General features: G+C 32.0%; 1 protein-coding gene across 2 annotated transcripts in view; it reads right to left on the bottom strand.

Moving 5' to 3' along the window:
- LOC114330864 (venom acid phosphatase Acph-1) overlaps nucleotides 1-15466 on the bottom strand; it is an 85528-nt gene that overhangs the window by 46899 nt on the left and 23163 nt on the right. For both annotated transcript variants that reach the window (XM_028280287.2, XM_028280286.2), the window contains exons 3-4: nucleotides 13411-13650; nucleotides 2949-3122 (exon numbers count right to left, since the gene is read on the bottom strand). In XM_028280287.2, the coding sequence (XP_028136088.2) occupies nucleotides 2949-3122; nucleotides 13411-13650 (414 nt within the window). The remainder of the gene's footprint in view (nucleotides 1-2948; nucleotides 3123-13410; nucleotides 13651-15466) is intronic.

The raw sequence follows: 15466 nt of genomic DNA on the forward strand, positions 1-15466 counted from the left end.
ATTTATTCCTTTCATTTGCACCATACTGTATAGTAACAAAATAAAGCTCACTTTTTGACCTATTTTAATTACGGTAACTGTCTTGGCATTTTACTTATTCAAGTGAAAGTACTTAACTACCCAAATAGGTGCAAAACCAAATTAGAGAAAGTATGACAAACTAATGCAATTTTAATAGGTAATTTAACTAAATGGGTCGACAAACAAATCAGGAATGCTATAAGAAACTATAAGGACATTTGTTATCTTCCAGTTGAATTTATTCTGTCGAATTGGTAACGCCTTATATTGTTAATTTTGTGAGAATCTGTTCGTGCTGTTTAACCGAAAATGCCAAGACGTGTTTTAGATGTAGATACTCTAATTTGTAACCTACATAAGTACTTTATTGCGGAAAAAAACAATGGTGGTCCTTTAAAATCGGTAACGTCTGTACAACAACGCGTGTGCGATGCTTTAGGAATTAGCGAATCAAAATTAGAACTACAATTAAAAACGAGAATAGTGAAGTGCCGGGAAACGATCACCACCATACTCGCCTGTTATTAAAAACGAACGATATGTTCGAAGGACGAAAATTTCAAATTCGTAATATCATATATCAAATGCGTGCAAATAAGGAACATGTGACTTTAGATACAATTTTACTTAAGTTAAAAGAGAGGAAATTTGGTGACATCGGCAGAACACGTTTATGACAAGTCCTACATAACATATGATTCAAATTTAAAAAAGAGGATAACAGAAAAGCGCTTTGTGAAAGAAGTTCTGTTGTACACAAGAGAATTGAGTTTCTGAGAAAATATAACAAATTTAAAGAAGAAGGGTCAACTTTTGTATATTTAGACGAAACATGGATATTTTGTAAGGGTGCTACCAAGAGAATATGGCAAGATGACAACATAAAATCGATCAAGCATACTAGTGGAGAAGGGAAGCGACATATAATTCTGCACGCGGGAGGGAAGACAGGCTTTATAGAAGGTGCTGATTTAATATTTTCGTCTACATAAAAAACAGTGACTATCATGACAATATGAACACGGAAATGTTTGTGAAATGGTTGCGTGAAAAACTTCTTCCCGGATTAAGTGAGCCCAGCGTAATTATTTTAGACAATGCGCCTTATCATTCAGAAATACTAAACAAAAGTCCAACAAATTCGTGGAATGTAGATAAGATTAAAGAATGGCTAACAAATGAACGCATATATATTCCACAGCATATATTAAAGTCTGAGTTGTTATGTTTGGCAAAAGAACATGCAAAACCAAAAATCTTTGTGGTGGATCAGGTTATTGAAAGTTACGGGCATCAAGTTTTACGTCTTCCACCATACCACTGCCAGTTTAATCCCATCGAATATATATGGGGAATAGCAAAACAATATTACGACAACCATATTGGGCCTAATGGGTATACAGACGAAGCGGTTTGGGAAACTTGGCGAGAAGCACTTTCAATTGCAACTCCAGAAGTATGGCGGAACTGTATATACAAGTGCGAAAAATTAATTGAAGATTGGTGGATTCGTGAAAATAAAATTAACGAAATAAGCCCAATCATAATAACAATTAACGGTGACGACAGCGATGATGATGATAGTGTGAACAATAACGACTAAATCATTTTAGTAAAAAAAATTGGTACGTATATTGACTTAATAATATTTAGCATTTTACTTAAATATTTGATGTTTACATAATGCCCTGCTGTAGGATTACCGGATCCTTTTCAAGGCGTGATCATTTTAGTAGGTGTGATTTGTTTGAAATCGAAACTATTTGTAGATATTGTAGGTACATACGTAATATTATAATATTGTTTTTAATAATTTTTATTTACGGGAAAAATACCCCATTATACATATAAACTATAAAATATACATGACTAACATAGAAAACATGCGATCTGAAAAAAAAATAAAACAAGCTAAAATTAGTTTACAATGTCATATAATTGCTTTTTACACGCGTCAATTGACTTTAATTTAAAAACATCCAACGTCAATATATCACTTAAATTGATTGTGACTTTATAGAAAACCATTTTAGAGATTAAATTAAAACATCAACAATACAGCAACGTTTAGCCTTCTACCTTTTATAAGTTATAATTTGTTTTATTTTTATTATATTGATATTCATGCAACAATTAATAATAGGTATATTGATTTTTGGCTACGGATAATGAACTGTTATAAAGAATCATGAAATTATCTCGTTTAGGCTTCTGAGGCTATACAAACACCTAAAATTTAAAATTATTTGATTTATATAAGAACCTCCTCAAATAAAAAATTACTGCGCCCATGTGTAGATAGTCAAACTACAGCGGACCAGTAAATTCGTTCATTTCTTTCTTAATCCATGACCGGTGTAAGTCTACCGAATAGACAGTAATTATTACATGTACATGCGCTGGCCAATTTTTTGTCTGACACGGTGACAGGAAAATACAGCGTGTTTTATATGTTCGTTCATGGGTATTCTTTCATTTTTCCTACTGTAGCTTTGTTTAACAATAAAAAAAATTAATTTTTAGCAATGAAAATAATCAAAACCGATATAATTTGACTTGAACTTTCAAATGCGGTAAGTAATTTTTAATCAAAAATTATTCTGGTTCAAAAATTGCAATTTTTCGATTTTTTGAAAGTTCAACCGCGTTTATCTCGAAAACTATGTATCCTACGAAAAAACTTGTAAGAACATTTTTTGCATAGAATGACCCAAAAAATACAAAAAAAATGTTTTATAACAATCTTATCGACATCCGGATCAACTGTTACACAAAAAGTTCGTGTTCTACGGGTCAAAATACATAAAAAACTTGGGTCCATCTGAATAAAGGAGGCCGTTGTACCCCCCTGGCGACAGGACTAAATTCAGCGAGGTATATTTTTTCATTACAAGTTCGAATGTTTGAAAGATATGTATTTTTCTTACCAACATTCGAAATCCGAAATATAAAAAATATGGTTTCGCCAAATTGTTATAGGGTTCACCGGTTTTTTCCGTGAGAGTTGATAATAGCTGGTCATATTTGCTATTATAATCTCGTGAAGCTATGAATTCATTGAATGTCGCAGTCCATGTTTGACATCCAAAACAGAACATTTCCTGAAACAATCAATAATTAATATTAGATACACAAAAACAAATGTTGCTATGTTAAATGTACCGTGATAGTGTGACGTCAAAACGTCAAAAAGGTTTCCAAACAAAGCAAACGTTTGACGTCTGTCAATTGATTATACACGTGGTTTGTGTAATCATTTTTAATTTTATTTTGTTTCAAAAATCATCTGCATATTTTTTCTAAAGACACAATCCTTGTTAATCATATCAATCATATTGCTTTTAATTTTATAAATGTCCCTACACAATATCAAGGATTTGCACACTACATGGTGCTTACTACGTTTTTCAGGTTCTTAACCAGTCCTATTTGGAAATATGGTGGGAAATATACTATAAGCATTGATTACAATCGCGGGTACCCAACACATTACCATTTTGTAAAAATTAAATATCCTACAAGCATAATATTATATTCCAATTATAAAAACGAAAATAAACACCACGTGTGAATTTTTGACAGATTTTTGTTTTGTTTGGAAACCTTTCCAGAGTAGCCAACATTGATTTGACGTCACGTCTATTATGGTCCATTGTAATAATAGCCTGTGTAGATTATCGAAAAAAGGCCAGTTTTGGGAAAAGTTATTTACCAGCTATTTTATTGCTGGAATCGAATCTTAAAATTCCATATATTAGTAATATAGGTAGGCAAAGTCCGCAGAAAGTGTGCTATTTTGTTATAAACCAATTAGTGCTCCGATACCTTTTATTTTTAATTATTGCTCTGTAACTCCGAATGTTTTAACTTTAAACCAAAAAGACTCAAATAAAAATTCACCGTAATTTAATTCTGCATAGCAATAATTTTTTCCGATTTCCTTCGACGAAAATTTTCTTCGGAAAATGTGGGTTTTCCAAGCAAAATATTTAATTTTCAACTAAAATTTTAGGGAAGTAATTATTTATCAATAATTACTTTTTATTAGAAACTTCACTTGTGAATAGTTTCACGGCTTCACATAAACCAATTTTTTTCATTTTTTTTTTAATCCGAAGTAACTCTAAGTACGCCAGATAATGGGAGCAAGAATACTATCTCAGAATTCTATCCTACTGCATGGATTTTAATGAAATTTTGGGCCTAGCCTCTACTTATCTTCTAATTCAAAGTCTACCCTATGCCGATGTGTGCTTTTATCTTGGGGTGGTTCACACCCCTTCTTAGGGGTGGAAAATTTTTTGGTTAAAATAAACACGGAATTCGCTAGAGAACCTAATTCTTAGCAAAAACTGTTGTATAATTTTTTTGAAAACTCAATACTTTTTGAGATATTCGTGGTTGAAAATTGGCCATTTTCATTGAAACAATATCTTTTCTAACGGTTTTTTGCGAATACTTTAAAAACTATGCATCTAACTAAAAAAATTATAAAAAACATTTTTGTAGGTTATAAAAAAACAAAGAGACACTTGCCTTCATAAATCTTCTAGTTATAATACAAAAAGAGATACGGTAGGTGAAAATAGTTTGTTTTTTTGGTACATTCTCAAATTGGTGTATTCAACTTGAAATAACAGAGAAACGGTCGATTTTAGGTGTATAATGCTAGTAATACCTTTTGTAGTGCTTAAGAAGACCTTTAAAATTAAAATGAGCTATATAAAAGGTTTATTACATTAAAACTAAGCGAGATATGCTTCAAACAAAATTGATAACTAATGTATTTTAAGAAAAAATGAGAAGTCATTTTAACCCCCATCCACCAAAATGTAAATGCATCGTTTTCCTGCCACAATACCTTTTATTATAGTGTTATTTCTATGTTCAAAAAGTTGGACGGGTTTAAAATGAATGGTTTAAAAAAAAGATCAAATTCAAGAGAGCCATGTAACTTGAAAATGATAAGAGATAAAGTAATGAAAAATAAAAAGGAAATTTGTATCTAAAAAAGCCCTACATTTTTGTGTGGGATCTCTTTTCGTATCTTTTATCTTTGTTAAGTTACATGGAGAAAAAGGAAGATTTTTAAGAAACTTTAAAAATGCACTCTAACATTTGATATTATTTTTTTCAAAAAAACATTCATTTTAATCCTGTTCAACTTTTTGAACATAGAAATAACACTATAATAAAGAGTATTGTAGAAGGAAAATGATGTATTTAAATTTTGATGGATGAGGGGTTAAATATACTTCTTATTTCTTCTTAAAATACATTAGTCACCTAGCCGGGTAAGGTGATGAAAAGTGCCCCCAAGTCGATTCAAATTGCATATAGGTCAACGTTTAGCATATATAGTGAAACTAACTTTCTGAAATTTTTAGCCCCTAGGTGGTTATGTGACCCACCTAGAGCCTAATTAGGGTTTTTAGGTTTATATTTTTTATCTCAGCCGCATCGAGAACTAGCGATAAACTTTAAATAAAAAAGTTGTAAGCTTTAAAAAGTTATGTCCGAAAAAATTTTTTTTTTAATTTTTGGCGGGAAATTTAAATTTTAGAACGATTTAAAAATTTTAAATGAGTATAAAAAATAACTAAGACATTCGTTTTCACGAAAAAAATATATAACGTGTATTTTTGCATAATATTTCACCCTGAATTTTTTCAAATTTTTAAAATTGGTGAAAAGCACCTTTAAAAATAAAAAATCGCATTTTTTCGGTTCTTTTTTCCGTTTTTTGATACAATTTTATACATATTTTTCAAAAAAGGTAACACCGTCACTAGAATAGGTAAGAAACTGAAAACATTTTTTGTAATGCCATCCATTTTCAAGATACAGGGAGTTGAAGAAAACAAAATTTTACACATTTCTTACGATTTTGCCGAAACTACTGGCAACATTGTAATAAAATTTGGCGAGTTTTAAGAGGCAGTTGTTGTAAATTTTTTAACATACAATTAAGAATTTTATATTTATCATTGGCGCGCATAGGGGTAATGGTCTGAATATTTAAAGAAAAAAGATAGTACGACACTGACATATTTCAAATTAACAATCGGTTTTGAATTCCTCGTTCAATTTGTGACAAAAAATCTATCTTTCTATTTTTTCATACGACGCGCCATTTTTATTCAAAAAATAAAACATCTTAACCCTTACAAAGTATTCGAACTTCTATGAAATAAAATACTACTATTATTATGTAGTATATTATGTATAATTACATAATATACATATATACATAATATACATATATACATAATATATATACATAATATATATATATATATATATATATATATAACACAAATGGAAAGGATTAATGGGTAAGCAGCTGAAATAACGGAGCCAAGAGTACTCTTTTTTCAATATCAAATATATTTCGGTATTGCCTTTATACCATCATCAGTGATTGCTACAAATGTGTTATAAGTGAGTTGCTTTGTGAAATAATTAAAAATGTTATTAAACTTACAAAGTTGAGATTGCGGCTCTATGGTTAAAAATTTTTTTTGTAAAAAATCTTCCAAAAGGGGAAACATCAAACATGTTAAAATTGTAAAAACACAAGAAAAAACAAAACATTTAAATGAAAAAAACTGTAATAATGCACATTTAAAAAAATAAATTAAGTTTTAAAATCTTTTTTGAATCTTAAGAAACCAAAACATTAGGTAGGTACAACCAGTACTTTTTTTGTACAAAAAAAACTTGAAATTAAAATGAATTAGCGGTAATCCTAAATGTTATGTTCTATGTTCTATGGTAGAAACAAATGATAGCTGACAATGATATAATGAAATTTTGTTTTGTGGTTTCATTCACCCTAACCTAACCTTACTTTTTTTCCACTTAAAAAAACATAATTCTCAAATGCAGATATTCGAGATGGAAAGAAATACGAAAAAACCTACAGCCTACAGCTTATATGCTTTTGGTTTATTCATATTCATCAGAAACCATGGTGTTACGATGTAGTTTGTTTGTATTGAATTCTTTATCTAAGTGAAGTAAGTGTGAGTAAATCTCACTTAAGTGGCTGATGTCTGATTTTTTGTTTATAGTTAAATCAGTCTCAGAAATAAAAGCCATTTCAAGAAACAACCTTTTAAAATAATTGTTTTCCACTGCTAGAACTTTAGCATCTGTATAGTTCATTTGGTGATCATTTTCATGGACATGCATGGATAAACTACATCTGTCTGGATATCTTCTGGCATCACTTCTGTGCGACGTGATACGATCTTTCAATCGTCTCGAAGAATGGCCTATGTACTGCAGATTGCAATTTGTGCATGGTATACTATACACTATATTTGACATATTGTCTTTCAAAGTTTTGTCTTTAAGTTTTGAGAAAACTGACTTCATTGTTACAGCTGTTTTTGTAGCAAACTTAAAGTCACCAACAGAATTGAAGATTCGTGTCAGTTTTGGTGTTACATTATGTATGTAAGGTAGTGTATAATATTTGGTGGGCATGGATGTTATGGCTACAGTATCAATTTCTTGATCAACAGTGGTACTGTTTACAGGAGAAAGGTTTTGTGTAGTGTTAAGTGTAACCGATGGTGTGCTAAACAAAATTTTCTTCAAAAGAGCTGGTGGATAGCCATTATCTAGGAACAACTGGTATAAGATTTTTAGGTTTTTTTGTTGTAGTGATATATCTGAGATTTGTATGACCCTACATTTCATTTGTTCAACTAAATTTAATTTTATGGAATGTTTATTGTAGGACATATAGTTTAAAAACCTACCTGAGGCCATAGATTTTCTGTACCAGTCTACTACTATTTTGTTATGATTTGAACGTATTAGCTTTGTATCTAAAAATGGGACAGACTGTAATTCATCTTCTACCTCAATAGTGAATTGAATGTAAGGGTCATAGCTATTAAAAACAAAAAGTAGTTCCTCTGTTGAATCTTTAGGTACGGCTAGTATTAAGTCATCAACATATTTCTTTATGAAACTCAGCTTAAAAGATAAAACCGGGATGACTATGTCTAGCAAATCGTCCATCACATAATTTGCCAGAATAGGACTGATCTTAGCACCCATGGGAGTGCCCCAACTTTGTTTTATAATTCTTTCTCCATAAGAGAAATAATTATTATTAAATAAAAAAGAAATCAAATCAATAAAGCTACTGATGTCCATCCTACAGTGTCTACTTATATCATTCCAATGTTTATGTACCGATCTAATGCAAGTATCTAAATATATATTGCTGAAAAGTGATACCACATCTAAGCTGACAAGAACGTAGTTGTTAGGTAACATATAACCATTAAAGATTTTATTAACTTCAAAGGAATCTTTTATGAAATAATCATTGTTTTTGTCATATGCTAAGGTTAAAATGTCTGTAATAAAAGAAGATACATTTTCTGTAGGTGAATTTATAGTAGACACTATAGGTCTTATTGACAATGTGGGCTTATGAATTTTCGGTAGAGAATAATATTTTGGAACGATACCATTATATTTTGTAAGATTTTTCTTTGTGACATCATCAATATATTTATTTTTAAATAAGTTTCCAACCAACTTGTTACTTTGTGTTTGTATTGTATTAGTGGGATCAGTTCTTAATTTTGTATAACAACTATCATTGTCTAAGAGCTCATTCGACAATCTTGTATAGTCCACTTTATTCATGACTACAGTGACATTACCTTTATCTGATTTTGTTACTATTAAATCAGGGTGTTCCTTCAAAAACTTCTTTGTTTTACAAAGAAGGCTCTGGAAGTAATTATTGGAATTATTAGTATTCTTAGTAACATAATTAGTCAATATATTAGTAGTTTTAGCTCTAGTAATGGAACGTTTATTTTCATCAGATATTGACGAAGTCACAAGATCTACATCAGCTAAAAGGCTTTTTATAGAAATATCATAATTAACTTTTGGTTCTACAGCAAAGTAGAACAAGTAAAGTAGTGGACATCAGTAGCTTTATTGATTTGATTTCTTTTTTATTTAATAATAATTATTTCCCTTATGGAGAAAGAATTATAAAACAAAGTTGGGGCACTCCCATGGGTGCTAAGATCAGTCCTATTCTGGCAAATTATGTGATGGACGATTTGCTAGACATAGTCATCCCGGTTTTATCTTTTAAGCTGAGTTTCATAAAGAAATATGTTGATGACTTAATACTAGCCATACCTAAAGATTCAACAGAGGAACTACTTTTTGTTTTTAATAGCTATGACCCTTACATTCAATTCACTATTGAGGTAGAAGATGAATTACAGTCTGTCCCATTTTTAGATACAAAGCTAATACGTTCAAATCATAACAAAATAGTAGTAGACTGGTACAGAAAATCTATGGCCTCAGGTAGGTTTTTAAACTATATGTCCTACCATAAACATTCCATAAAATTAAATTTAGTTGAACAAATGAAATGTAGGGTCATGCAAATCTCAGATATATCACTACAACAAAAAAACCTAAAAATCTTATACCAGTTGTTCCTAGATAATGGCTATCCACCAGCTCTTTTGAAGAAAATTTTGTTTAGCACACCATCGGTTACACTTAACACTACACAAAACCTTTCTCCTGTAAACAGTACCACTGTTGATCAAGAAATTGATACTGTAGCCATAACATCCATGCCCACCAAATATTATACACTACCTTACATACATAATGTAACACCAAAACTGACACGAATCTTCAATTCTGTTGGTGACTTTAAGTTTGCTACAAAAACAGCTGTAACAATGAAGTCAGTTTTCTCAAAACTTAAAGACAAAACTTTGAAAGACAATATGTCAAATATAGTGTATAGTATACCATGCACAAATTGCAATCTGCAGTACATAGGCCATTCTTCGAGACGATTGAAAGATCGTATCACGTCGCACAGAAGTGATGCCAGAAGATATCCAGACAGATGTAGTTTATCCATGCATGTCCATGAAAATGATCACCAAATGAGCTATACAGATGCTAAAGTTCTAGCAGTGGAAAACAATTATTTTAAAAGGTTGTTTCTTGAAATGGCTTTTATTTCTGAGACTGATTTAACTATAAACAAAAAATCAGACATCAGCCACTTAAGTGAGATTTACTCACACTTACTTCACTTAGATAAAGAATTCAATACAAACAAACTACATCGTAACACCATGGTTTCTGATGAATATGAATAAACCAAAAGCATATAAGCTGTAGGCTGTAGGTTTTTTCGTATTTCTTTCCATCTCGAATATCTGCATTTGAGAATTATGTTTTTTTAAGTGGAAAAAAAGTAAGGTTAGGTTAGGGTGAATGAAACCACAAAACAAAATTTCATTATGTCATTGTCAGCTATCATTTGTTTCTACCATAGAACATAGAACATAACATTTAGGATTACCGCTAATTCATTTTAATTTCAAGTTTTTTTTGTACAAAAAAAGTACTGGTTGTACCTACCTAATGTTTTGGTTTCTTAAGATTCAAAAAAGATTTTAAAACTTAATTTATTTTTTTAAATGTGCATTGTTACAGTTTTTTTCATTTAAATGTTTTGTTTTTTCTTGTGTTTTTACAATTTTAACATGTTTGATGTTTCCCCTTTTGGAAGATTTTTTACAAAAAAAAATTTTTTAACCATAGAGCCGCAATCTCAAGTTTGTAAGTTTAATAACATTTTTAATTATTTCACAAAGCAACTCACTTATAACACATTTGTAGCAATCACTGATGATGGTATAAAGGCAATACCGAAATATATTTGATATTGAAAAAAGAGTACTCTTGGCTCCGTTATTTCAGCTGCTTACCCATTAATCCTTTCCATTTGTGTTTAATATTGTTCAGCTGTGATCAAAATTGGATTTATATATATATATATATATATATATATATATATATATATATATATATATATATATATATATATATATACATATATATATATGTTCGGAAAGGTTTCCGCGGTTAATACAATGAAACTTAAAGCTAAAATCAATATCAACAAAAGAATTAATATTAAAATTAAACTCACCAGGCTTCCGGGTTGAACCGCGTCGTTGGTTTCTAGGCCGAGCTTTCGACGTCCTCTCTGACGTCATCTTCAGGGCTTCCGGGGTCTCAGTCTCCTGAGGCTCCAGACACTACACTCACTACTCACTACTTCACTACTCACTACAATACTGTTGTTGCTGACGCTGGGGCTGTCATTTATACCGTGGACTGATGTGAATGACGTGGCTGTCGATGACGTGGCGGAGTGGGAATTAGCGCGAAGACTATTTGGAGTGGCGCGAAGATTTTTGACGGCGGGAATTGTATTTGTAGATGGAGCGGACGATGTTTTCTTTAGGAGGGGTCTCCAAGTCGAAGGTAAACGGATGCCGTCATCTCTTTTATTGAGACAACTTGGCCGTTTTTCGATGTCTATGGCTTCTCGGATAATCCTTTGTTTATAGAAGCGGATGGGGGCTATGGTTCTGGAGTTTTCAAAGTCAATTTTGTGACCTGTATGAAGATGGTGTTGGCCTAGGGCTGAAACTGAATCGGAATTGCGAACAGATATGGAATTTTCATAAATCCTATGTTGGATTCTACGATTGGTTTGTCCTATGAAAGATCGGGGGCAGTCTGCACAAGGAATTTCATAAACTCCGTGTTGTTCATTTGAAATGTTGTCTTTGACGGATCGGACAAGAGATGAAAGTTTTTTTTTGGGGGTAAATACTGTTTTTATTCCTCGTGGTTTAAGAATTCTGTCGATTTTGTCAGTAACACCTTTGATATAGGGGAGAAAAGCTTTCGTATGATCAGGATCTGACTCTTTGGGTTGTGATTGAGCGGGAGATTGAAGTTTATGGATGCTCCTATCGATGTAATTTTCGCGGTAACCGTTTTGGATGAGGGCTTGTTTTAAAGAAGAGAGTTCAGTAGATCTACTTGCATCATCGGAAAGACGGATTGATCTGGAGACAAGAGTATTAATGACTGAATTAATTTGAGAAGGTGGGTGATGAGAGTTGCCATGCAAGTAGCGGTTGGTATGGGTGGGTTTTCGATAAACAGAGTGATGAAAACCTTGTGATTGGTTCTTCTAAGAATCCCTCTTTGTATTTTAACTAGAAGATTTATGAAGGAACGAATCTCTTTGGTTTTTTATGACCTACAGAAATATTTTATATAGTTTTTTTGTTAGATGCATAGTTTTTAAGGTATTCGCAAAAATCCGTCCGAAAAGGTATCATTTTTCAATGAAAATGGCCAATTTTCAACCTCGAATAACTCAAAAAGTATCGAGTTTTCAAAAAATAATTACAGAGCAGTTTTTGCTTAAAATTAGGTTCTCCAGCCTCTTCCGTGGCTATTTTAACCAAAACATTTTTCACCCCAGAGAAGGGGTGGGAACCACCCCCAAGAGATAAAAGCACACATCGGCATAGGGTAGACTTTGTTGCTTGAGCTATTCCCTACTTACTGTGAAAATATCAAGTAAATCGATGTAATAGGATGGAATTCGGAGCCAAATAACCTCATTGACTGCCTTAAATAGAGCCACCTAACTAACGATTATTAAATTACAAAGTTGCTTTAGTTTTGTTATAATAAATTTATTTATTTATAACAAAATAAAACGAACTAGTTTTTCCTGTTGTAGACTTCTTTTTAGAAAAACTTTCCACATGCGTACCATTTATTAACTTTCAAAATACAAATATTCTCATTGAAATGCTCTATAATTATTTAAACAATTTTTGTTTACACAAATTAAAATTTTTTGTTATAAACAATAAATGAGTTAATTTATTATACCAAAACCAAAGCATTTTTGGTATTTAGTAATGCGTTATTTAGGTGACCCTACTCGGGATATTTCGGATTAAAAAATAAGAAAATTACTCCATGGGAATTAGAGCAAATACATTTTTTTAACGTATACCGATTTTGAACTTTGAAATTCTATTTTCTTCAACCTAGTTTTTGATTGGGATTTTGGGATTTTTCGTCGCAAGTGACGGTCAACTTTGACCAGTTGTATCTCTGGAACCATTCCTGGCAATTAAACTTTATTGTCTTAAAATCAGAGCGGTAATTTGTTTATAAACAAAATATCACACTTTTTGCGGACTTTGCATACATACATATATTAATAATATACGCAATCTTAAGATTCGATTTCATCAATAAAATAGCTGGTACCTAAATAACTTTTCCCAAAAATTGCCATTTTGTCGATAATCTGCCCAGACTATTATCTTTCCATGTGTGTTCATTTTTAGTAGTGCGGTAATGTTTGGTTTGCCAGAATTTTATATAAAAAAGCATAGGCAAATTGTATTTACTCCTCCAGACAAATACTAAGTAAGGTAGGTATTTTAAATCTGCACAATATAGGATTATTATTACCTCGTCGGAATTTTTTTCAATATATTCGTATGCTATAGGCTGCCAGTTAAATCCAGGTAACCAAGTTAGATCCTTGGTAGGCGGAAATAATCCTGCCAGCATTGCTAGTAATGACTCCTTGCTTCTACGATAAGCACTACTTCGTGCATTTATTAAATCAGTGCTATACTCTTCGTCTAAAAAGCCTGAATAACGTTGACGAATTTCCTTTCCTAAATTATAAACTTTCAGTTTTCCTTCCTAAAACCAAAGTTGCAAATTATAATATATATTTAGATTTACATAAACTTGATCTTAATAGAATATATTTATATAAAATGTGGTAAAACCCAACTAGTAATCGCAGGGCCTATTTTACCACTAGGCCTATGAGGCCCCTGCCTCGGATCCGCATTTTAATGGGGCCCGAAAAGATCACCAAAAGAATATTTTTATTGAAAAAACAAATTAAATTTTCAAAATTATTTAATTTTACGAACAGGAAATGATAACAAATTTCATAAACCATTAACCATTATTATCATAAAACTGCAATAAGAGTAGGTCGATTGCCTTGTCAGCATTTTAAAAATAAGCAAAATTTAAACACCCCTCCGAAGGATTTACAAGAGGTATTGTCACGTATTTGTCATAAAATTTATTCAAAATGCACTTTTAAATTTAATATATAGTTTGATTTTTGGTGCCGTTTTTTGCAAAGATAAAGTATTGCTTGCTTGTATTAGTTTTCAGTCCTGTTCTTTTTAAGTTAGCTTAACTAATCTATTCATTAATCATTACTAATCTATTCATTAACCAGTACCTAGTCGTTATATTAAATTTCTTTGAACACTTAATTTTCTTAACTAAGTAATCGTTTCGTTATTATCATGAGTTACAAACATTTAAATGGCAGTGAAAAACGAAAAAAACCAAAAATCAAGAGAACAGGAACGGCAGGCACAAAAAGATGCAATATTATCATATTTTACAACCCACAACACTGTGCAAAAAGGAAGTTCGTCCTCCCATCCTGTTCTTCTTCTTCTACGGCAGTACAGCCCAAATTGAGCCTTGGCCTCCTTTATTTTTCGCCTCCAGCCTTGTTTATCTGTCGCTGCTCCTCACCCTACATAGACTCCCAAAAATGCATGTGCATCGCTGCTTACTGTGTCTTCCCAGCGCTTTCTTTGCTTTCCAACCGGTTTCTTTCCCTGCATCCAAGCGTTCAGTGCTCTTTTTGGTAGCCTATCCTCTTCCATTCTTATCACATGTCCGGCCCACTGCAATCTTTGTATTCTTCTGAAGTTTGACATGGGTGTTTCCTTATAAAGTTGATAAAGCTGGTTGTTGTATCGTATTCACAGATCCTAGTTTTCTCCTCAGTACTTTACCTTCGAATGTGTCGAGTTTGTTTTTGGATGTTTCTTTCAAAACCCATGCTTCACTGCCATAGGTATTGCTATTGGTCGAATTAAGGTTTTATAGATTCTCATCCTTGTATTTCGGTGGACACTTTTAAACCGAAATATATGGGAGAGGGCAAAATAAGGTCTGTTTGCCTGTGTTATTCTCCTCCGTATTTCTCTATCTTCTAATCCATCGGCATATATTTCTACTCTCAGGTATGTTAACTTTCCAACCGTTTCAATGTCATCTTCATGTATAATGTTTTGTGGAACTATATTTCTTCTCGTCTGTGTCATTATTTTTGTTTTTTTATGTGTTAATTTCCAAACCTAGCCTTTTCGTTTCCGTTTTTAACTCTGCGTATGTTTCCTATGCTCCTAATGATGTTCTACTCATAATATTAATATCATCGGCATAAGCGGCCAGTTGAATGGTTCTGTTGGTCAGTAGGTTTCCTCGTCCAGTCTGCATTTGCCTAACCGCATACTCCAGTGCCAGGTTAAACAATGTTGGGGCCAGCCCATCTCCTTGCTTCAATCGCTGCGAGATTTTGAAAAAGTCTGTCAGGTTGTTGTGTGTTCATACAAATGCCTGAGTTTCATCCATTGTGTCTTTAATGAGCCTAATTAGCTTGTGTGGTATTGCGAATTCAGCCAAAGTATAGTCT

The sequence above is a fragment of the Diabrotica virgifera genome, chromosome 7, assembly GCF_917563875.1.
Source record: "Diabrotica virgifera virgifera chromosome 7, PGI_DIABVI_V3a".
NCBI lineage: Eukaryota > Metazoa > Arthropoda > Insecta > Coleoptera > Chrysomelidae > Diabrotica > Diabrotica virgifera.